This window comes from Myotis lucifugus, unplaced genomic scaffold (assembly GCF_000147115.1).
Source record: "Myotis lucifugus unplaced genomic scaffold, Myoluc2.0 scaffold_329, whole genome shotgun sequence".
Classification (NCBI taxonomy): Eukaryota; Metazoa; Chordata; class Mammalia; order Chiroptera; family Vespertilionidae; genus Myotis; species Myotis lucifugus.
In genome coordinates, this window is record NW_005871377.1 from 769,743 (window position 1) to 786,516 (window position 16,774).

Consider the following 16,774-nt stretch of genomic DNA (forward strand, 5'->3'; position numbering starts at 1 on the left):
TCGGCTGTTGATTTCTTTCCCCTTTGTTGACTCGGCCTTCGGCCCAGTGGGCCTGGCGTCTCCCAGCAGGCCCCGCGCTGGGAAAGGGTTTGCTGCTGCTCCGTCATCGTGCGGCCCGTAGCGATCCCGCGCTCGTGTGCAGGCCCGACTTGGTTCCTGCTCTCTGCTGCGGGGATTCACGCGAGGCCCCGGCCTCAGTCCCCGGACTAGGCCGCGACCCCGTGTGCCATGAAGCAGGAGGGCTCCGCGCGGCGCCGCGGCGCGGACAAGGCGAAGCCGCCGCCGGGCGGAGGGGAACAGGAACCGCCGGCACCCCCGGCCCCCCAGGATGTGGAGATGAAAGAGGAGGCGACGGCGGGTAGCGGGTCAACGGGGGACGCTGACGGGAAGACGGCGACGGCGACCGAGCACTCCCAGCGGGAGCTGGACACCATCACCTTGGAGGGTACGAAAGTCTGTGCCGGGGACGTGCCAGGATCAGCTTCTCCTTGGGACCCCAGCGCAGCCTCCACCACCCCTGGTTCCTAAGGATCGCCCCCCCAGATTTCCCGTCCCCACCGCCCCGACACTCCCAACCCCAGCCCCGGTTACTCCGGGCTCGGGACTCCTCCCTCGCACACACCTCCACCCGCCCGGACTGCACCTAGGACGGGTCTCCCTGGGTGTGTGGACTCCTCCGTCCTCCCTCCAACTCGCGTTTACATCCCGACCCTGTCGCGCCCGGGGTCTACGACTGACCCTTAGAACCATTGTTTGTATTTATGTGTGTAAAGGGGTCGGGAAGACGCGGAACGCTGGCCCCCGCCCCCTCCACGTCCTCTTGTTCCTCCGCGTTCACATTTCACCTTCTCCCTCCGAGCCTGTTGCTCTTTCCCCAGTTTCGGATCGAGTGGGACTGGACGATGTCTTGGGTTTTCTCTCTAAAGTGCATGAGAAACTGGCTCAGACACACGGAAGTGAGCGCAGTTATGCTTCTGGCTGGTGTTCCGAGGGGGTGAGGGTGCTGACTGCATCAGCTCCTACTCTAATGGGCTTAGCATCTAATAACGAACTTTTTACCTAAAATAACGATCGCCAGTAGCAAAGGTGCTGCTCGGCATTACCTACTAAGTATGTACATGTTTGTTACAAATACTTCACTTTCTTACTATAAAGTAACTAGTGGCCCGGTGCAGAAATTCGTGGGGGGGGGGGGGCCAGTGTTCCTCAGCCCGGCCTGCACCCTCTCCAATCTGGGACCTCTCAGGGGATGTCCGACTGCCAGTTTAGGCCCGATCCCACAAACCAGCAGTCAGACATCCCTCTCGCAATCTGGACCACTGGCTCCTAACCACTCACCTGCCTGCCTGCCAGCCTGCTTGCCCCCAACTACCCCCCCCCCTGCTTGCTCCCAACAGCCCCCCCCTGCTGACCTGCTCGCCCCCAACTGCCCCCCTCCTGTCCTGATCGCCCCCAACTACCCTCCCCTCCTGTCCTGATCGCCCCCAATCTCCTCTGCCTGGCCCCACCACCATGGCTATGTCCGGAAGGTCTCCCAGTCTAATTAGCATATTACCCTTTTATTAGTATAGATTATTAGTATAGATTCGTGTTCATTGTAGAAATTTTGGAAAATATGAGAAGTCTGAAGTGTAGCAGGGGGGAGGAGGGGGATCAACCATGGTTAACATTTTTTCCTGTGAGTTTTTAAGCTGCTCTCCTATAATTGAGATCGAGTTATATGTATAGTTTGGAACAGGCATAACTTAATACAGGTGACCTGGTGTGCTTTTATTTAACATACCCACAAGCATTAGCATTCAGTGTATTTCAGAAACATGTACTGACTACCTGATACAGTGGCTAAGAATACAAGTTCAAAACTTAAGTTTCTTTACCTGAGAGTAAGAGTATCTACTTGATTGGGTTGTTGTGAAGATGAAGATGCTTAGAACCGTGCCTAGCACACGACGAACGCGTAGTGAACCCTCCGTAAATATTAGCTGTTATCCTTATATCATATGATTAATGTCGCCCAGCACCCTGTGCTAAGTATACAGAGGTGATGAAACTACTAGTTGCTTGCATTTCCTTATTGGACATTGAAGTGTGTCCAGTTTCTTATTTTTATAAATAGCTATGCAGCAATCATCTTTTGCCCAAGTTTTTAATCTACCTTTCTAATTTCTTCTTCAGTTTAGAATCCATATGCCTGAGTCGAAAGGGTTAATGTTTTTAAGGTTTTAGAGAGGCATTCTCCAGGAAAACGTATTGGTTTACATTATACCGGCAGAAATGTCCTGTTCGCCCCATAGTTACCTTAATCATTTATGCAAGGTCTTTGTAGAATAAGAATGAGCATCTTTGGTCATATTTGTTGCAGATATTTTTCTTTTGTTGAAATCTAATTCATCAGTTTTGTGTGTGTGTGATTTCTCCCACTGTTTACATTTAGAAAGTCTTCTCTTATTTAGAGATCTGATAAATATCCGTGGGTTGGTTTTGTTTCTCATCATTGCTTTTTCTTCCTCTCTCTACCCCTTCCCCACCCCAGCTTTATTTTTCTTTGGCACTTGGTGATGTTTTAAAATCCCCGTATGGCATCCATAAGTATTGCTGAACTCTATTAGGGCAAAAGAGGTGATTGGCCGCGTTCTGCCCTTTTGTAAGAGGCTCCCTAGAACTGCTTACCTGGAGTGGGGAGGGGGTAGGGAGGGATAGAAAGAGCTGGAAGTAACATTTTCCCCCTGGTCCTTCACAGACATCAAGGAGCATGTGAGACAGCTGGAGAAGGCAGTGTCCGGCAAGGAGCCTCGCTACGTCCTGAGGGCCCTGCGGATGCTGCCTTCCACGTCACGCCGCCTCAACCACTATGTTCTATACAAGGCTGTGCATGGCTTCTTCACCTCAAACAATGCCACTCGAGACTTCCTGCTCCCCTTCCTGGAAGAGGTGAGTGAGTCAGGCGCATCCTAAAGCTCTGTCTTGTCACCTGCTGCCGCAGAGAAATGAATTGAAGCAGCCATTTTAGTGCCCATTGCCCATGGCCAAGGGCACCATCCTTCTGCCCGGAGTGTCATCCTTCCGAGTCAGGGACAGGAGCTGGAATCAGGAACCTTCCTCCAAACTCCTTTCCTGCTGCCCCCAACACAGACCTCTCCTCCAATCGGATGGCGTCTCCGTTGTCCTAGGAGAAGGTGCCATCGCCTCTGAGTTCACTATGGGGGATGTGTGGCGGGGTCAGGAGCACAGGGTTTGGAGGTAGAGTTCAATTTGAATCCCACCTCTACCATTTGGTACCTGTGGGACTTGAGCAAGTAACCTAACCTCCTTGTGTCTCATTTTCTTTATTTGTTGAATGTGATGGACAGATTTTGGGGGCAGTGGCCGGGGAGGAGTATGGGTAAGCGCTTAGAGTGGTGCCTGGCACACAGCGAATGCTGAGGAAGGTAGTTCGATAGCGGTAGTGGTCTCTATGCAGGAGAGGCCTCTCCTTTTCCTTTCTGATTGTGAAATCGCCCTTATTATTCATGGCACACAGTCCAAGTCTTGACCCTTCAGCCACCTTCATCTCCCTAAAACAGTGGTTCTCAACCTTCTTAATGCCGCGACCCTTTAATACAGTTCCTCATGTTGTAGTGACCCCCAATTTCATTGTTACAAATTGAACATAATTAAAGCATAGTGATGAATCACAAAAACAGTATGTAATTATATATGTGTTTTCCGATGGTCTTAGGCAACCCCTGTGAAAGGGTCGTTCGACCCCCAAAGGGGTCACGACCCACAGGTTGAGAACCGCTGCCCTAAAACATCATTGACCTTCAGCCACCTAAAATCCTATATGTCCCTAAATTCACCCATCATGGTCACTTTTTGATCTGTTCACATTATTCCAGTTTTGATGACTAAATCTGAAAATAAGTACTATGTGTAAGTACATTTCCCCAAAATTTCTTTTGTTTACACACACACACACAAAATTTTTTTGTCTCATTATTATTGATCTCATCTCTAAAGTTATGTCACTTTATTAAACCCTGACTGATAGAATTTGTAGTAGTTCCACGTGTGGTGGTTTACTCTCACCACCAAGATTGTTGGCTCTCTGGGAGGTCCTGCATCATCCTTTCTGTCCCCATTGCGTTCTGTAAAATTGTTACACTCCTGTAACCCTCTTTTCTAATGTATTGTATTGCCAGCCTCCTTGACTCCCTTTAGAAAGACACTGTCATCTTTAATTTTTTATCCCCAGCACCTAGGAAAATCTTGGCCTATATTAGGCATCCAATTGAATACATAGTGAGCGCTTAATACATTTTTGGTTGACCGATGTGACTGAGCTTTTCCACGGTAACGCCTGTCCTCTCCTAGCCCATGGACACAGAAGTGGATTTCCAGTTCCGTCCCCGGACAGGAAAAGCTGCCTCGGCGCCCCTCCTGCCTGAAGTGGAAGCCTACCTGCAGCTCCTCGTGGTCATCTTCCTGATGAACAGCAAGCGCTACAAGGAGGTACTGATCTCAGAGAGAGTGATGCACGTGGCCCGGCAGTGCCAGGGTTTTGCGGGAGAGAGCACCTCCAGTGAAAAAAGGACATAGTCCCTGGGTTATCAGCCATCCCCCAGGCTCTCCCCCGTGGGGATGCACCTAACCCCACAGTCAGGGAGACCCCACAACTCCTGCTCGGGCACCAAGCAAAGGGCTGGCAGTGGTCATTCTGTGTACCTGGCCATGGCACAATACCAGTCTAGTGGGTTCTTTGGGGAAAAGTAGGAGATTTGGAGACAGAAAGACCTGTGTTCAAATCCCAGCTGTACCTTAACGCAAATTAATTTCCCTTAGTTGTATGTAAAGTGGGGAAAACAATGCCTAATTTACAAGATTATTGTTGGTATTAAGTAAAATAATCAAAAATAATTAGCACAATCTGTATATAGTAAGCTTTCACGCTTTTCTTAAATTTTTTATTTTTAAATATGTTTTTATTGATTTCAGAGAGAGGAAGGGAGAGGGAGAGAGAGAAAGAAACATCATAAGATAAAAACATCAGTCAGCTGCCTCCTGCATGCCCCCCACTGGGAATCGAGCCTGCAACCTAGGTATGTGCCCTGACCGGGAATTAAACCAGCACCCTTTCCATGCACAGGATGCTGCTGCAGCCAGTTGAGCCACACTGGCTTGGGCAAGTAGCCTCTTATTATGGGTCTGAACAACTCCATTTTGGATATTACATTATAAGTCACCACTTCCTCCACTTGGGACCAGCTTCTTTGTCAGTCATAGCCACTGTCCCAAGAGCACACGCAAAAAATGACAGGTCCAGCCCGCCGGTATGGCTCAGTGGGTTAGATTCTCGTCCTATGCACCAGAAGGTCGCGGGTTTCATTCTGGTCAGGGCACATGCCTGGGTTGCAGGTTCGATGCCTGGCCCTGGTCGGAGTGGGTGTGGGAGGCAAACAATTGATGTTTCTCTCTCTCTTCTCCTTTCTCCCTCCCTCCCTTCCTTTCACCCTCTCTGAAATCAATGGGGGGAAATATCCTTAGGTGAGATTTTTAAAAAGGAAAAAAAATTATAGGTCCCACTCCTCAATTCCCTGGATTTTTTTCCTTTCCTTGCAACTGGTTGTTTTTTAGATGTAATTCATCTCCTTTAAAGAGTACAATTCGGTGTACTCTTTTTGGTATAGTCACAATATTGTGCAACTATCATCACTAACTCCAGAACAGTTGAATCACCCCAACATTAGTAGTCATTCCCCTCACCCCAGCCTCTGACAAGCACTGATCTGTCTCATGGATTTTCCATAAGAGTGTCTGGCTTCTTTCACTTAACATCATGTTTTCTAGGTTTATCCATGTTGTAGCATGTATCTGTACTCCATCCTTAAGGCTGAATAATGTGTATGGATACAGCACACTTGGTTTATCTATTCATCGGGTGTGGACACTTGGGTTATTCCCCTTTTTGGTTATTAATAATGCTGCTATGAACATTGTGTGCAACTTTTTATGTGAACAAATGTTTCCAGCTCTCTTGGATATATGCCTAGGAGGGAAATTGCTCACTGGCTCATATGATGGCTCCATGTTTAACTTTTTGAGGAACTAATTCTCTTTCGGCTGCCTCTCCAGGCACAGAAGATCTCTGATGATCTGATGCAGAAGATCAGCACTCAGAACCGCCGGGCCCTGGACCTTTTGGCTGCAAAGTGTTACTATTACCACGCCCGGGTCTATGAGTTTCTGGACAAGCTGGATGTGGTGCGCAGGTACAGGTGGCCAAGGGTCTCAGTCTCGGCCCTTGGGTCGGAGATGTGGTCAGTCACTCCCACAGAGCTGTGACTTGCAGAGGGTGATAAGCTGGTAGATGTAAAGTGCCCAGAGGAAATGGGGGTGGTGGTTCACATGCCCTTCACATGCTCTGCCATATAGGGGTTAAGAGAGAGACTGATATTAGAGGGAGAAACAGAGATGACCACGGCTGGTTAGGAACTGTCCTCCCAGTCTCTTCCCTTCACCCCACATCAGGGAGGGCTGATTGGTAGCTAAAGAGTAGATGACAGGTTAGAAAACATTTCACTCCTCTAAAACCTGCAGTGGTGCCCTTTGGCGTGTCTCAGTGGTTGACCTATGAACCAGGAGGTCCTGGTTTGATTTCCCATCAGGGCACATGTCGGGTTGCAGGCTTGATCCCCAGGGAGAGTGTGCAGGAGGCAGCCGATGGTGTTTCTATCTCTTTCTCCCTCTCCCTTCCTCTCTGAAATCGATAAAAACATATTAAAATCATAGCCCCGTCCTCCCCACCTTCTGCATTGCACTTACCCTGGTTTCTCCGTGCAGCATATACGCTTGTTCATCATGACCATTTTCTGTCTCCTCCACTAGAATGCAAACTCCCTGAGAGCAGAGTTCTGTCCTTTCTGTGGACCTAGAATAGTTCATTAAATAATCTGTGGATAATCAGAAAAACAATTTGTATCCCGTTCTTAGGAATGGAGAAAGAACAGGGAGGTCAAAAGCAGTTTGAAGAGACCTTTGACATTTCTTTCTTTTCCTCTTGAAGCTTCTTGCATGCTCGGCTCCGGACAGCCACCCTTCGGCACGACCCAGATGGGCAGGCCACCCTGCTGAACCTCCTGCTGCGGAACTACCTGCACTACAGCTTGTACGACCAGGCTGAGAAGCTGGTGTCCAAGTCCGTGTTCCCTGAGCAGGCCAACAACAACGAGTGGGCGAGGTACCTCTACTACACAGGTGAGCAGGGGGCCCAACCCCCACGCCAGGAGGTGTCTTGGGCTTACTTGGTGCCAATTTTCTAAAAATTTGGTGCACTTGGTGCATAGAGACGCATTTGGCACTCTGGTTCGCAAGGGGGCTTGGATGGTGCCATTCTCTTGACCCACTCTTCTCTTCTCACACCCAGGGCGGATCAAAGCCATCCAGTTGGAATACTCAGAGGCCCGGAGAACTATGACCAATGCCCTTCGCAAGGCCCCTCAGCACACAGCTGTCGGCTTCAAACAGACTGTGAGCAACAATTCTCATCCCTTTGCTACTTGCTCTTCTGATAACTTAGTTCTGCTTCCCTATGTGGGGGCCCGGGAAGGCTCCTTAGTCTTCATTATCCCAGAGGTTGCATCAGATGCCTGTGCACAACATTGTTCGGGGCACATTAAGCAGATGCCACCTGCACCTCTGGCAGTTTATGTTCACAGTGTTCTTGGCAGATTGGTAGTGTCCCGATTCCTAGCGCTTCTTGTGGTCATTCCAATCCTGGGCATGGATTGTTGGTAAAATGCTGGCTCTTCCCTGGTCCCTTAGGTGCCCATTTGGGAGCAGTGTTGCCTGTGCCCAGGGACCCCAGAAAATCAGAAGGGTGGCTGATTCAGGTGGAGATAAACCTTGCACTCCCCCCCTCCCACCCACCCTTCCGAGAACCGTCAGTCACCAAGGGTTGTTTGCTTTTTGTTTTATTTTATTTGAGTGCTGGCCTTGGTATTAAGACACTGTGAGGAATAAAAAAGAAGGATAAGAAATGGTATTTGCCCTGGAAGAGATACATAAAGAACTTTGACTCAGAAAGGCTTGAGGCCTAGTAGCCAGATTTGGACTCCGCTTTCCCAACTACGTATGAGCCTTTGCTCCCACCTTAACACACTATCAACGCCCTAGTGCCCATGAAAGAGAACAGATTAAAAAACACACAATGAGCCCCAGCTGGTTTGGCTCTGTGGATAGAGCATCCACCTGCGGACTGAAGGGTCCCAGGTTCGATTCTAGTCAAGGGCACATGCCTAGGTTGCAGGCTCGATCCCCAATAGGGGCCCTGCAGGAGGCAGCTGATCAATGATTCTCTTTCATCATTGATGTTTCTCTCTCTCTCCCTCTCCCTTTCTCTCTGAGATCAATAAAAATATTTAAAAAAATAAAATGATTAGGTCAGTGTGGCAGGAGAATCGGTTGTTTTCTGTTCAGAAGTTTATAGAAAGGAAGGTTTGATTTTGGTCAAATAATTAAAGAGATCTTAAAGATCTGGTTTTTGAAAGATGGGAAGAATTTTCTCAAAGGAATGGCTTTTCAGACACATACAGTACATGTGCAGAATGTGAGATTGTTTACAATACTGGACATACACTAAAGTTCTTTGTAAAAATCACTAAAAATGAATGATGAACATATAGGCTGTGTCCACATACTGGGGATAGACGGTGAAAGGTAAAGCAGTGTTTTTAAACCAGATTTCACTATAGATGAATAAAGTTTCATGTTTTCTTTGGTGGAGCTGGGTGGCAGGAAGGCGCAGAGAGAGCTGGAATGCGGTCAGTGGACTGCTGGTGAGGGAGCAGGAAGAGATGGTGTGGTTGCTTGAGGGAAAGAAGCCGAGTTGGGAGAGCTTCCCAACTTGAGCAGGAAGGTCAGGGCCTTGGAAGAGACAGGAAGGAATGGGGTAAAGAGCACAGTAGAGAAGCGAGCTGTAAGTGGCCGTGGAGTCCACGGCAGAACACTCTGGAAGCTTGCTCATCCATAGTGAGAGCCACAGGCTCTCCTGGGGTGCTCCTGCTGCTCCCAGGATGCTTCACCAGCGTCCATTGCTGTCTCAGTCTGCTCAGGCCGCCTTCCCACGGAACGCAGCCTGGTGGCCTCAGCAGCAGACACGTATTTCCTCACAGTCCCGGAGGCCAGAAGTCCAAGGTCAGGGGTCAGCGGTTGGATTCCTCTGAGGGCCTTTCTTTTGCTTGTAGGTGGCCGTCTTCCAGCGTCTTCGAATGGTCTTCCTGTGCATGGCTGTATCTTAATCTCTTCTTATAAGGGCACCAGTCATAGTGGGTTGGGGCCCACTCATATGACCTCATTTTACCATAATTACCTCTTCAAAGACTATTTCCCAATATAGTCGCATGCGAGGTACTGGGGGGTTGGAGCATCGCCACTTCAGAGCAGAGTGTGTGCCGACTGGCCGGATGGAAGGACACGGGGTGAAGTGTGGTCAGAGGGTCCGATGCTCCCAGTGCCTGGCTCCACAGGCGGAGCCCGGACTCCCTGCCCAGCGCAGGCTCAGGGATCCTCCTGTCTCCGTGGCCTAATCACAGTGCCGCTGTCCCCTTTCCCAGGCTGTCTGACTGAATTGAAGCCCCATTTCATTCTCTTCCACCGGGGGGACCCCTGCCCACTGTGTTCCCGTGTCACACTCTGCCAGGTGCACAAGCTTCTGATTGTGGTGGAGCTGTTGCTGGGGGAGATCCCGGACCGGCTGCAGTTCCGCCAGCCGTCTCTCAAGCGCTCACTCATGCCCTACTTCCTTCTGACCCAAGGTAAGGCCAGTGCCCCTCCCAGAGCTTCAGAGCCCTGGCCTGTGGCCTCTGGGGTGTGTCCCTTTGCATCCTCTGACCCGCTCCTCTCCCCCCTGCAGCTGTCAGGACAGGAAACCTCGCCAAGTTCAACCAGGTCCTGGATCAGTTTGGGGAGAAGTTTCAAGCAGATGGGACCTACACCCTCATCATCCGGCTACGGCACAACGTCATTAAGACAGGTGTGCATCAGGGCGGAGGGGCCACCGGAGGAGCAGGACCCAGGGACGGGGACAGCCCTGTGGGTGTCCATGGGCAGTGAAGGGTCTGCTCTGCCCACCCACCACTCCTTTCCCTCCCAGGTGTGCGCATGATCAGCCTCTCCTACTCCCGAATCTCCTTGGCTGACATCGCCCAGAAGCTGCAGCTGGACAGCCCGGAGGACGCGGAGTTCATTGTTGCCAAGGTGGGGCTTGTCCAGGGCCGCAGGGGTCACCTTCCTGCCTCATTTCAGGGGACGGGAGTGGGAGGAAATGGGCCAGGGCGGGGCGTGGGTAGAGCGGTGCCAGTCTTGCAGGAAGCTGCCAGAGAGTGTGTATGTGAGTGAATGTATGAGAGTGTAAGGGAGACAGAGATGGGACAAGATGTTCTGGGACTGAGAGGATGGGTGGGCTCTTTGGTGACCTTCCTTCGCTTTGGGGGCCCGCAGGCCATCCGGGACGGTGTCATTGAGGCCAGCATCAACCACGAGAAGGGCTACGTGCAGTCCAAGGAGATGATCGACATCTATTCCACCCGGGAGCCCCAGCTCGCCTTCCACCAGCGCATCTCCTTCTGCCTCGACATCCACAACATGTCTGTCAAGGTGAGGAGCGCTCGGCTGCAGGCGCCGGCTGGCAGCAACACAGCACCTGTTTCACGTGGGTTCCTCGGAGAAGATTGGTGTGGTTTGGGGCCCCGTTCCCAGCCCGTCTCTGTAAAGTCCCTGTGAGGACGGGGCCTCAGGGGACGAAGAACTTTGCTTGTGGGGCTGTAGCACCTTCTGTTGCTTTTAAGGGGTCTCGTTGCCAAGGAGGACAGAGACTCGCAGGTCAGGGTTCTAGATTTGGCTCCAAATTGGAGTCATTTGCCTTCTCTGGGGCTCTGTTTCTCCCCCTGTGAAGCTGCTAGTGAGGTATTACCTGCCCTGCCTGCTTCACGGGGTTGATGAGATTAAATGAAATCACCGTCTTAAGGCACTTAGTGAAGTCCAGGTTGTGTAAAGGCAGGGCTGTATCTAGTCCCACAAAGGCTGTTGAGCCCTTATCCTGTGTCAGGCACTGAGTGAGGCGCCTGTACTGTTGGCTTCTGTGTTTGTTCCGGTCTCCTTCCCGCTGGAAGCCGGGACTATCACTTGCCTTGCTTACAGTTGGGCAAAAGCCATGCTCCACAACACACCGTTACCCCCCTTCTTTCCCTGTGCCCCTCTCTTTTTCTTTTCTTTTTTTTCTTTTGTTAATTCTCACCTGAGGATACATTTCCATTGATTTTTTTAAAGAGAGGGAGGGATGGGGGAGAGAAACATTGATGTGAGAGAGACACATCAGTTGGTTGCCTCCTGCACACTCCCTGACCAGGACCGGGAATCGAACCTACAACTGAGATACATGCCCTTGTTGGGAAGCAAACCCACTACCCTTCTGTGTACAGGCTGACACTCTAACCACTGAGCAACAATGGCCAGGGCCCCTATCCCCTTTTCCTCCCCCCCTGCACCCCCACTGAACTCAGGCCGGACATTGCATCCTCTGTCCGGACTGCTTTCCCTTCATTCCCACAACCATCCATTCCTCACTGCCTCACTCTTCCCCCTCACTGCCCTTCCCCTGCCTGCCCAATCCGGAGGTTAGTCATTTATACCCCAGAGTCTCCTCATTCTCTTTTTAGCATTACCACATGGTATTGCAGTAATTCATTCAATGCCTGGCTCCCCCGCTGTACTAAACTGGAGACTAAATAGCCTGTCTTACTGTGTCCTGGTGCTGGTACACAGAAGGAGCACAATAAATGTGTGTTAAGTTAATGCCTCCACTTCATCTTGCTCTCCTCTCTTTACTCTGCTTCAGGCCATGAGGTTTCCTCCCAAATCGTACAACAAGGACTTGGAGTCTGCAGAGGTAAGCTGCCCTCTGCTGTGGGGAGACTGGGAGGTAGGACGCCCTACAGAAAGGAAAGGGGTTTCTGGAAGGTCTGGGGCAGCTGTGAAGCTTGGGCAGTTCCCGGCCTGGGGTGTGTCTGGAGGAGTGAGAGCCCTCATGCCACCTCCTTCCCCAGGAACGGCGAGAGCGAGAGCAGCAGGATTTGGAGTTTGCCAAGGAAATGGCAGAAGATGATGACGACAGCTTCCCTTGAGCTGGGGGGCTGGGGAGGGGTGGGGTGAGTGGGGGCTGGCTCTTTATCTTTTCCCCCCGGGGTCCCCTACCCAGGGAACTGGCCCCTTTCCCCACACACAGCTCACAGACTGCGTATTGTGGGGCGGGGTCGGGGGATGTAGAGAGCCAGTCACCCCCACCTCGCCCCAGGGCCCCTCCCCAGCCCGTGACTTAGCACACGGAGGGCCAAGGGCGGGCAGGTGGCCTCCCCAGGGCAGGGTCCTGGCTAGTGGTGTGGGCATCAGGTGGGAGGGAAAAGGCCTGTGCTCTCCTCCGGGGAGTAGAGGACTTGAATTGGGACGTGGGTTGGATTGTATGTTTTTGAAGCTTCAATTATGATTTTTAAACAATAAAAAATTCTCCAAAGCTCTTTGTGCATCAGTTACTGTGCCTGCTCTCACACCTGCACTGTTGACAGGCACAGGGTTTTTCTTGGTCTTGGGGTCCTAGCCCCAGGTGTGATCTGAGGACCACAGCTGGAGATGAGGAAGGCAAGGGCAGGGTGAAGAGACAAAATATTGGGCAAATCCCTCAACCTCTCAGGCTCCTTTCCCACATCTGACAGGATTCGATTCAGTGACCTCCTGGCTCTAACAGGAATCCAGACTTCAAGGGAATCAAAGAGAAGGCGAGCCTGACTCTCAGGGGAGGTTTGCGGAGAGGAGGGTCTCCGCCTAGGTGAGAGCAGAGGTGAGGCTGGAGGGGGCTCCCTGTGGCCCCCAGCCCCCCTCTACCAGCTGCGGATGGTGGGGAGAGGCCAGCCTGGGTCTCCGTCTCAGCCGCCAATAGCAGGGCTCCCTGTGGGGCCTTTGAGTCATTCCCGTGTTCTCTGGCTGCCCCTGGTCATCGCTGCACATACACGGTTCCTGTCAAGTTCTGTCAACTGAACATGCGTTGGGGTTTTCTGAATTCCTCTCCTGCTGCTCGCCCTACTTCTGGAGGGATTCTCTACACATCCCCTGGGCGTCCCAGCCGTTTAACCCCCTGGCTTCCAGACCCCTCCGTAACCAAATAATTCCTGAAAAGGGAGTTGGGGTGAAAGACTTTCCCAACTGGTTAGTGAGTTCTTAAGAGCAGGGGCATTTGTCTTCCCAGGGCCTCCCAGGGGCTGGCACTCCTGGTTCAAGAAAGTCTTGTTTGTTGGAAAAGGGACATTGTGTTCATCACCAACTTCGGAATTTCATCCCCCAATATCCCTAATTTCCATGAAAGGCATGTTGCAGGCGCCTGGCTGTGGCTCCAGGTCCCACCCAGCCTTGGTCACAGTGCTTTGGCATTGCCCATTTCCTTTATGCTGCTGCCACCTCCCCCTAAACGTTTGCTTTGTGAAATGGCACTTCCCCCAAAGTCTCTGTGGAAGATGTTTTTATTCCATTGTCCAAACTTTTTTTTTTTGAGAGAGAGAGAGACAGAAAAACATTGATCAGTTGCCTCCGACACACACCCCTATCAGGAATCGAACCCGCAACCTGAGTATGTGCCCTGACCAGGAACTGAACCTGCCGCCTTTTGATGCTTGGGAGGACATTCCAACTGAGACATACCGGCAGAGCCCAAACTTTTAAGGATTCTAATCCTTTCCCCATCTTACAGGCCAATTCGAAAACCTAACAGACCTTCCACTCCCTTCCAGGAGGAATGGGGCGGGGGACTAATGGTGAGCACCGGCATGTCCTTCCCGGTGCGGATGCCCTGACGGGCTCAGGTGGGACGTGACTGCCGGCGAGATGCCAAGATCAGGTTCCCTTCCGCCAGGCCACACTGCCTTCTCCCAGCCTGTCTGTGGCTCTAGCATCTGGTTGGTTAGCTTTTGTCCCCACGAGGCTGTCCTGGCCCTCGACCACTTTCCCTGACCTCTGAGGGTGACTTTCTCTGAGTGTCTGATGAGGGGACATGTGTACAGAGGACAGACGCAGCTGCTGAGGCTCTTTCTTACTTGCTTAGCGTGTCTCGTGGGAATTAAAAGTCTTCCTGGTGATGCCCACCCTGGCAATTGTTTCTAGACGTTAACCTCTGTGCCTCAGACCCTTTCTTTACTTGGTAGCAGAGTGGAGAGGGTAGACTTGGAGTCATTTGCCATGATTTCCTGGTTCTTGCTCACCTTGTCTGCTCAACTGTCCGGAACTTTCTTGTAATTCATCCCCAAGTTTGGCTTTTTTTCCCTGGAGAAGCAGTGTCATTTTTATGCTTGGAGAGCCCACTGTGTTGTCCAGCTTCCAGTTTTGTTTTTTTAACGACAGAGAAATACAAAGAATAACATAACAAATACCCATGTGAACCACGCCAGCATGGCCATGGGTGAACCTGATTGGGGGATGGGGGGCGGTGAAGGGTTAGAAAAGGCAGGCGAGATTAAAGCTGGGCCTAAGTGGGACGCTGCCTTCTCTGATAGAGAGATAGCACCATGCCCTGCAGGCCGAGTCTTTATTTTATAGCCAAATTCCACAAGGCAAAGTAAGGGTGTGGTCAAGCTGTTTACAATGTTCTCAAGGATTGCGAATCCACTCAATTACATGCACCTGATCAAGCTTTGTTTACTTGCACCTCCCGCAGCCCGTATCACTCAGCCACTGGGACCACAGGTTGGGACCATAAGGTCAAGCTTACAGCCATAGCCTTTGGCTATAATTGTGCTGGGACTTGCACGTGGCTTTGCCACGAGAGGATCATGCCCTCTCATTAGTCTGAGAACCTGTCCAAACGCTGTAGCCGCACTCCACACCCATGTACTTTCCACCCGCATTTAATAAATGTTAACATTTTGTTATTGTGTCAAGTTTTTAATCCAAGTAAAAATATTAGCAATGAATTGGAAGCCCATCTTGTTCATTCCCCAGGCCCCTCCCTTCCTTCCCAAGGCAGACACTGATGGATTCAATGGGCAGCCTTCCAGCTTCTGTTTTTACACCTTTACTACAAAATATAGTATTGTTTTGCCCTAGCCAGTTTGGCTCAGTGGATAGAGCGTCAGCCTGCAGACTGAAGGGTCCTGGGTTGATTCCGGCCAAGGGCACATTCCTGGGTCTCGGGCTCGATCGCCAATGGGGGGCGTGCAGGAGGCAGCCGATCCATGATTCTCTCTCATCGATGTTTCTATCTCTCTCTCCCTCTCCCTTCCTCTCTGAAATCAATAAAATATTTATAGTATTGTTTTGAGTCTTTAGATCTTTGTAAATGATGTATCGCATGAATGTAACTTGCTCTTTTCACTCAGTATTGGTTTTGAGGTCTAATCATATTGACACGAGCCCAGCACTGTTCCAAATGGAATAAAACTCCTTTCCTCTCGGAGTTTGTCAGGGGGTGGCAGGGACGCATATGTGGTATGAATGGACCACAATTTCTTCAGCCATTCCCGTTGGTGAGCATCTGTTTACTATTACAAGCCATGCTGCAAAGAACATCTCTGCCTGTCTCCTTACACACGTGTTACCGTACACATAGCGTGCAAGCTTTCTTAAAGGGCCAGATAGTACATTTTTAGGCTAGTGAGCCATATGGTCTGTGACAATTACTCACTTCCGCCCTTCTTGAAAGAGGCTATAAACATTATGCAAATACATTGTTTATGAGCACTGGGGTTTGAATTTCATACAATTTTACACGTTATGAAATATTATTTTGATTTTTTTACTCAATCATTTAAAAATGGAAAACCCATTCTTAACTCAGGACGTACGTATCTTGGCCCACTGGCCAAGTCTGCAATAAACGACTCCAGAGCCTGTATACGGATGCTCCACACCCAGTGCCAGAGGAAAGCAGGACGGATGAGGAGGGGAAGTTGCTGGCCCGCTCTGGGCACTGGGAAAGCCTTTGGGAAGTTGGAAGGATGAATAACTCCTGGAGCCAGACCATTTGCCAGAAGATCATTTTGGTCTAGCTCAGCCTGCATGTGCCGTGGCCAGTGACAAGCTCTCGGCTCTCTCCCCTCTGCCTGGTCTTTATTCTCCCCTGAGTTGGGCAGAAGTCTAGATTGAGCCATTATCCACGAAGTACAGCCATCTGAACAGGAAGGTGACGTGATGGGAGCCACAGGAGCTTGGGAAGCAAATCTGCCTGGCCCTTCCTTGACGGTGATCTTGGGCAAGGCTCTTCGCTTCTCCGAGGCCATCCCTTATCTACAAGAATAATCCACATCCATTTTGAAATGACAAAAGTGTAGCCCAGCCGGCGTGGCTCAGTGGTTGAGCGTCGACCTATGAACCAGGAGGTCACAGTTCAATTCCTAGTTAGAGCAATGCCTGGGTTGTGGGCTCAACCCCCAGTAGAAGGCGTGCAGGAGGCAGCTGATCAGTGATTCTCTCTCATCATTGATGTTTCTATCTCTCTCTCCCTCTCCCGCTCTCTGAAATCAATAAAAAAAATTTTTTTCTTAAAAAAAAAAAGTGACAAAAGTGTAAGAGAAGGGGCCTGACATGATTGCCAGCCAGCATTCAGATTCTCTCCCTGTGGGAGGGGTGACGCTTCCTGGGACGGCAGCTCATCACTTCCTCTGGAAGCAGCCCACTCCATCCTCCAACATCTCACACCACTAGACAGCACTTTCCTTCTGTTGAGCTGAAAACTGGCTGTGGCTCCACTTCTGGTCCCCTT

The 16,774-nt window shown here is 50.8% G+C and overlaps 1 protein-coding gene across 1 annotated transcript; it reads left to right on the top strand.

Moving 5' to 3' along the window:
• Positions 1-30: 30 nt before the first annotated feature.
• PSMD3 (proteasome 26S subunit, non-ATPase 3) lies at positions 31-12,548 on the top strand. The gene is made up of 12 exons (XM_006100811.2): positions 31-445; positions 2,741-2,931; positions 4,354-4,491; positions 6,112-6,248; positions 7,043-7,233; positions 7,403-7,506; positions 9,677-9,791; positions 9,890-10,009; positions 10,130-10,233; positions 10,477-10,632; positions 11,873-11,923; positions 12,081-12,548. Exons 1-12 carry the CDS (start codon positions 229-231, stop codon positions 12,156-12,158), a joined length of 1,602 nt encoding a protein of 533 aa, XP_006100873.1. The 5' UTR covers positions 31-228; the 3' UTR covers positions 12,159-12,548.
• The last annotated feature ends 4,226 nt before the right edge of the window (positions 12,549-16,774 follow it).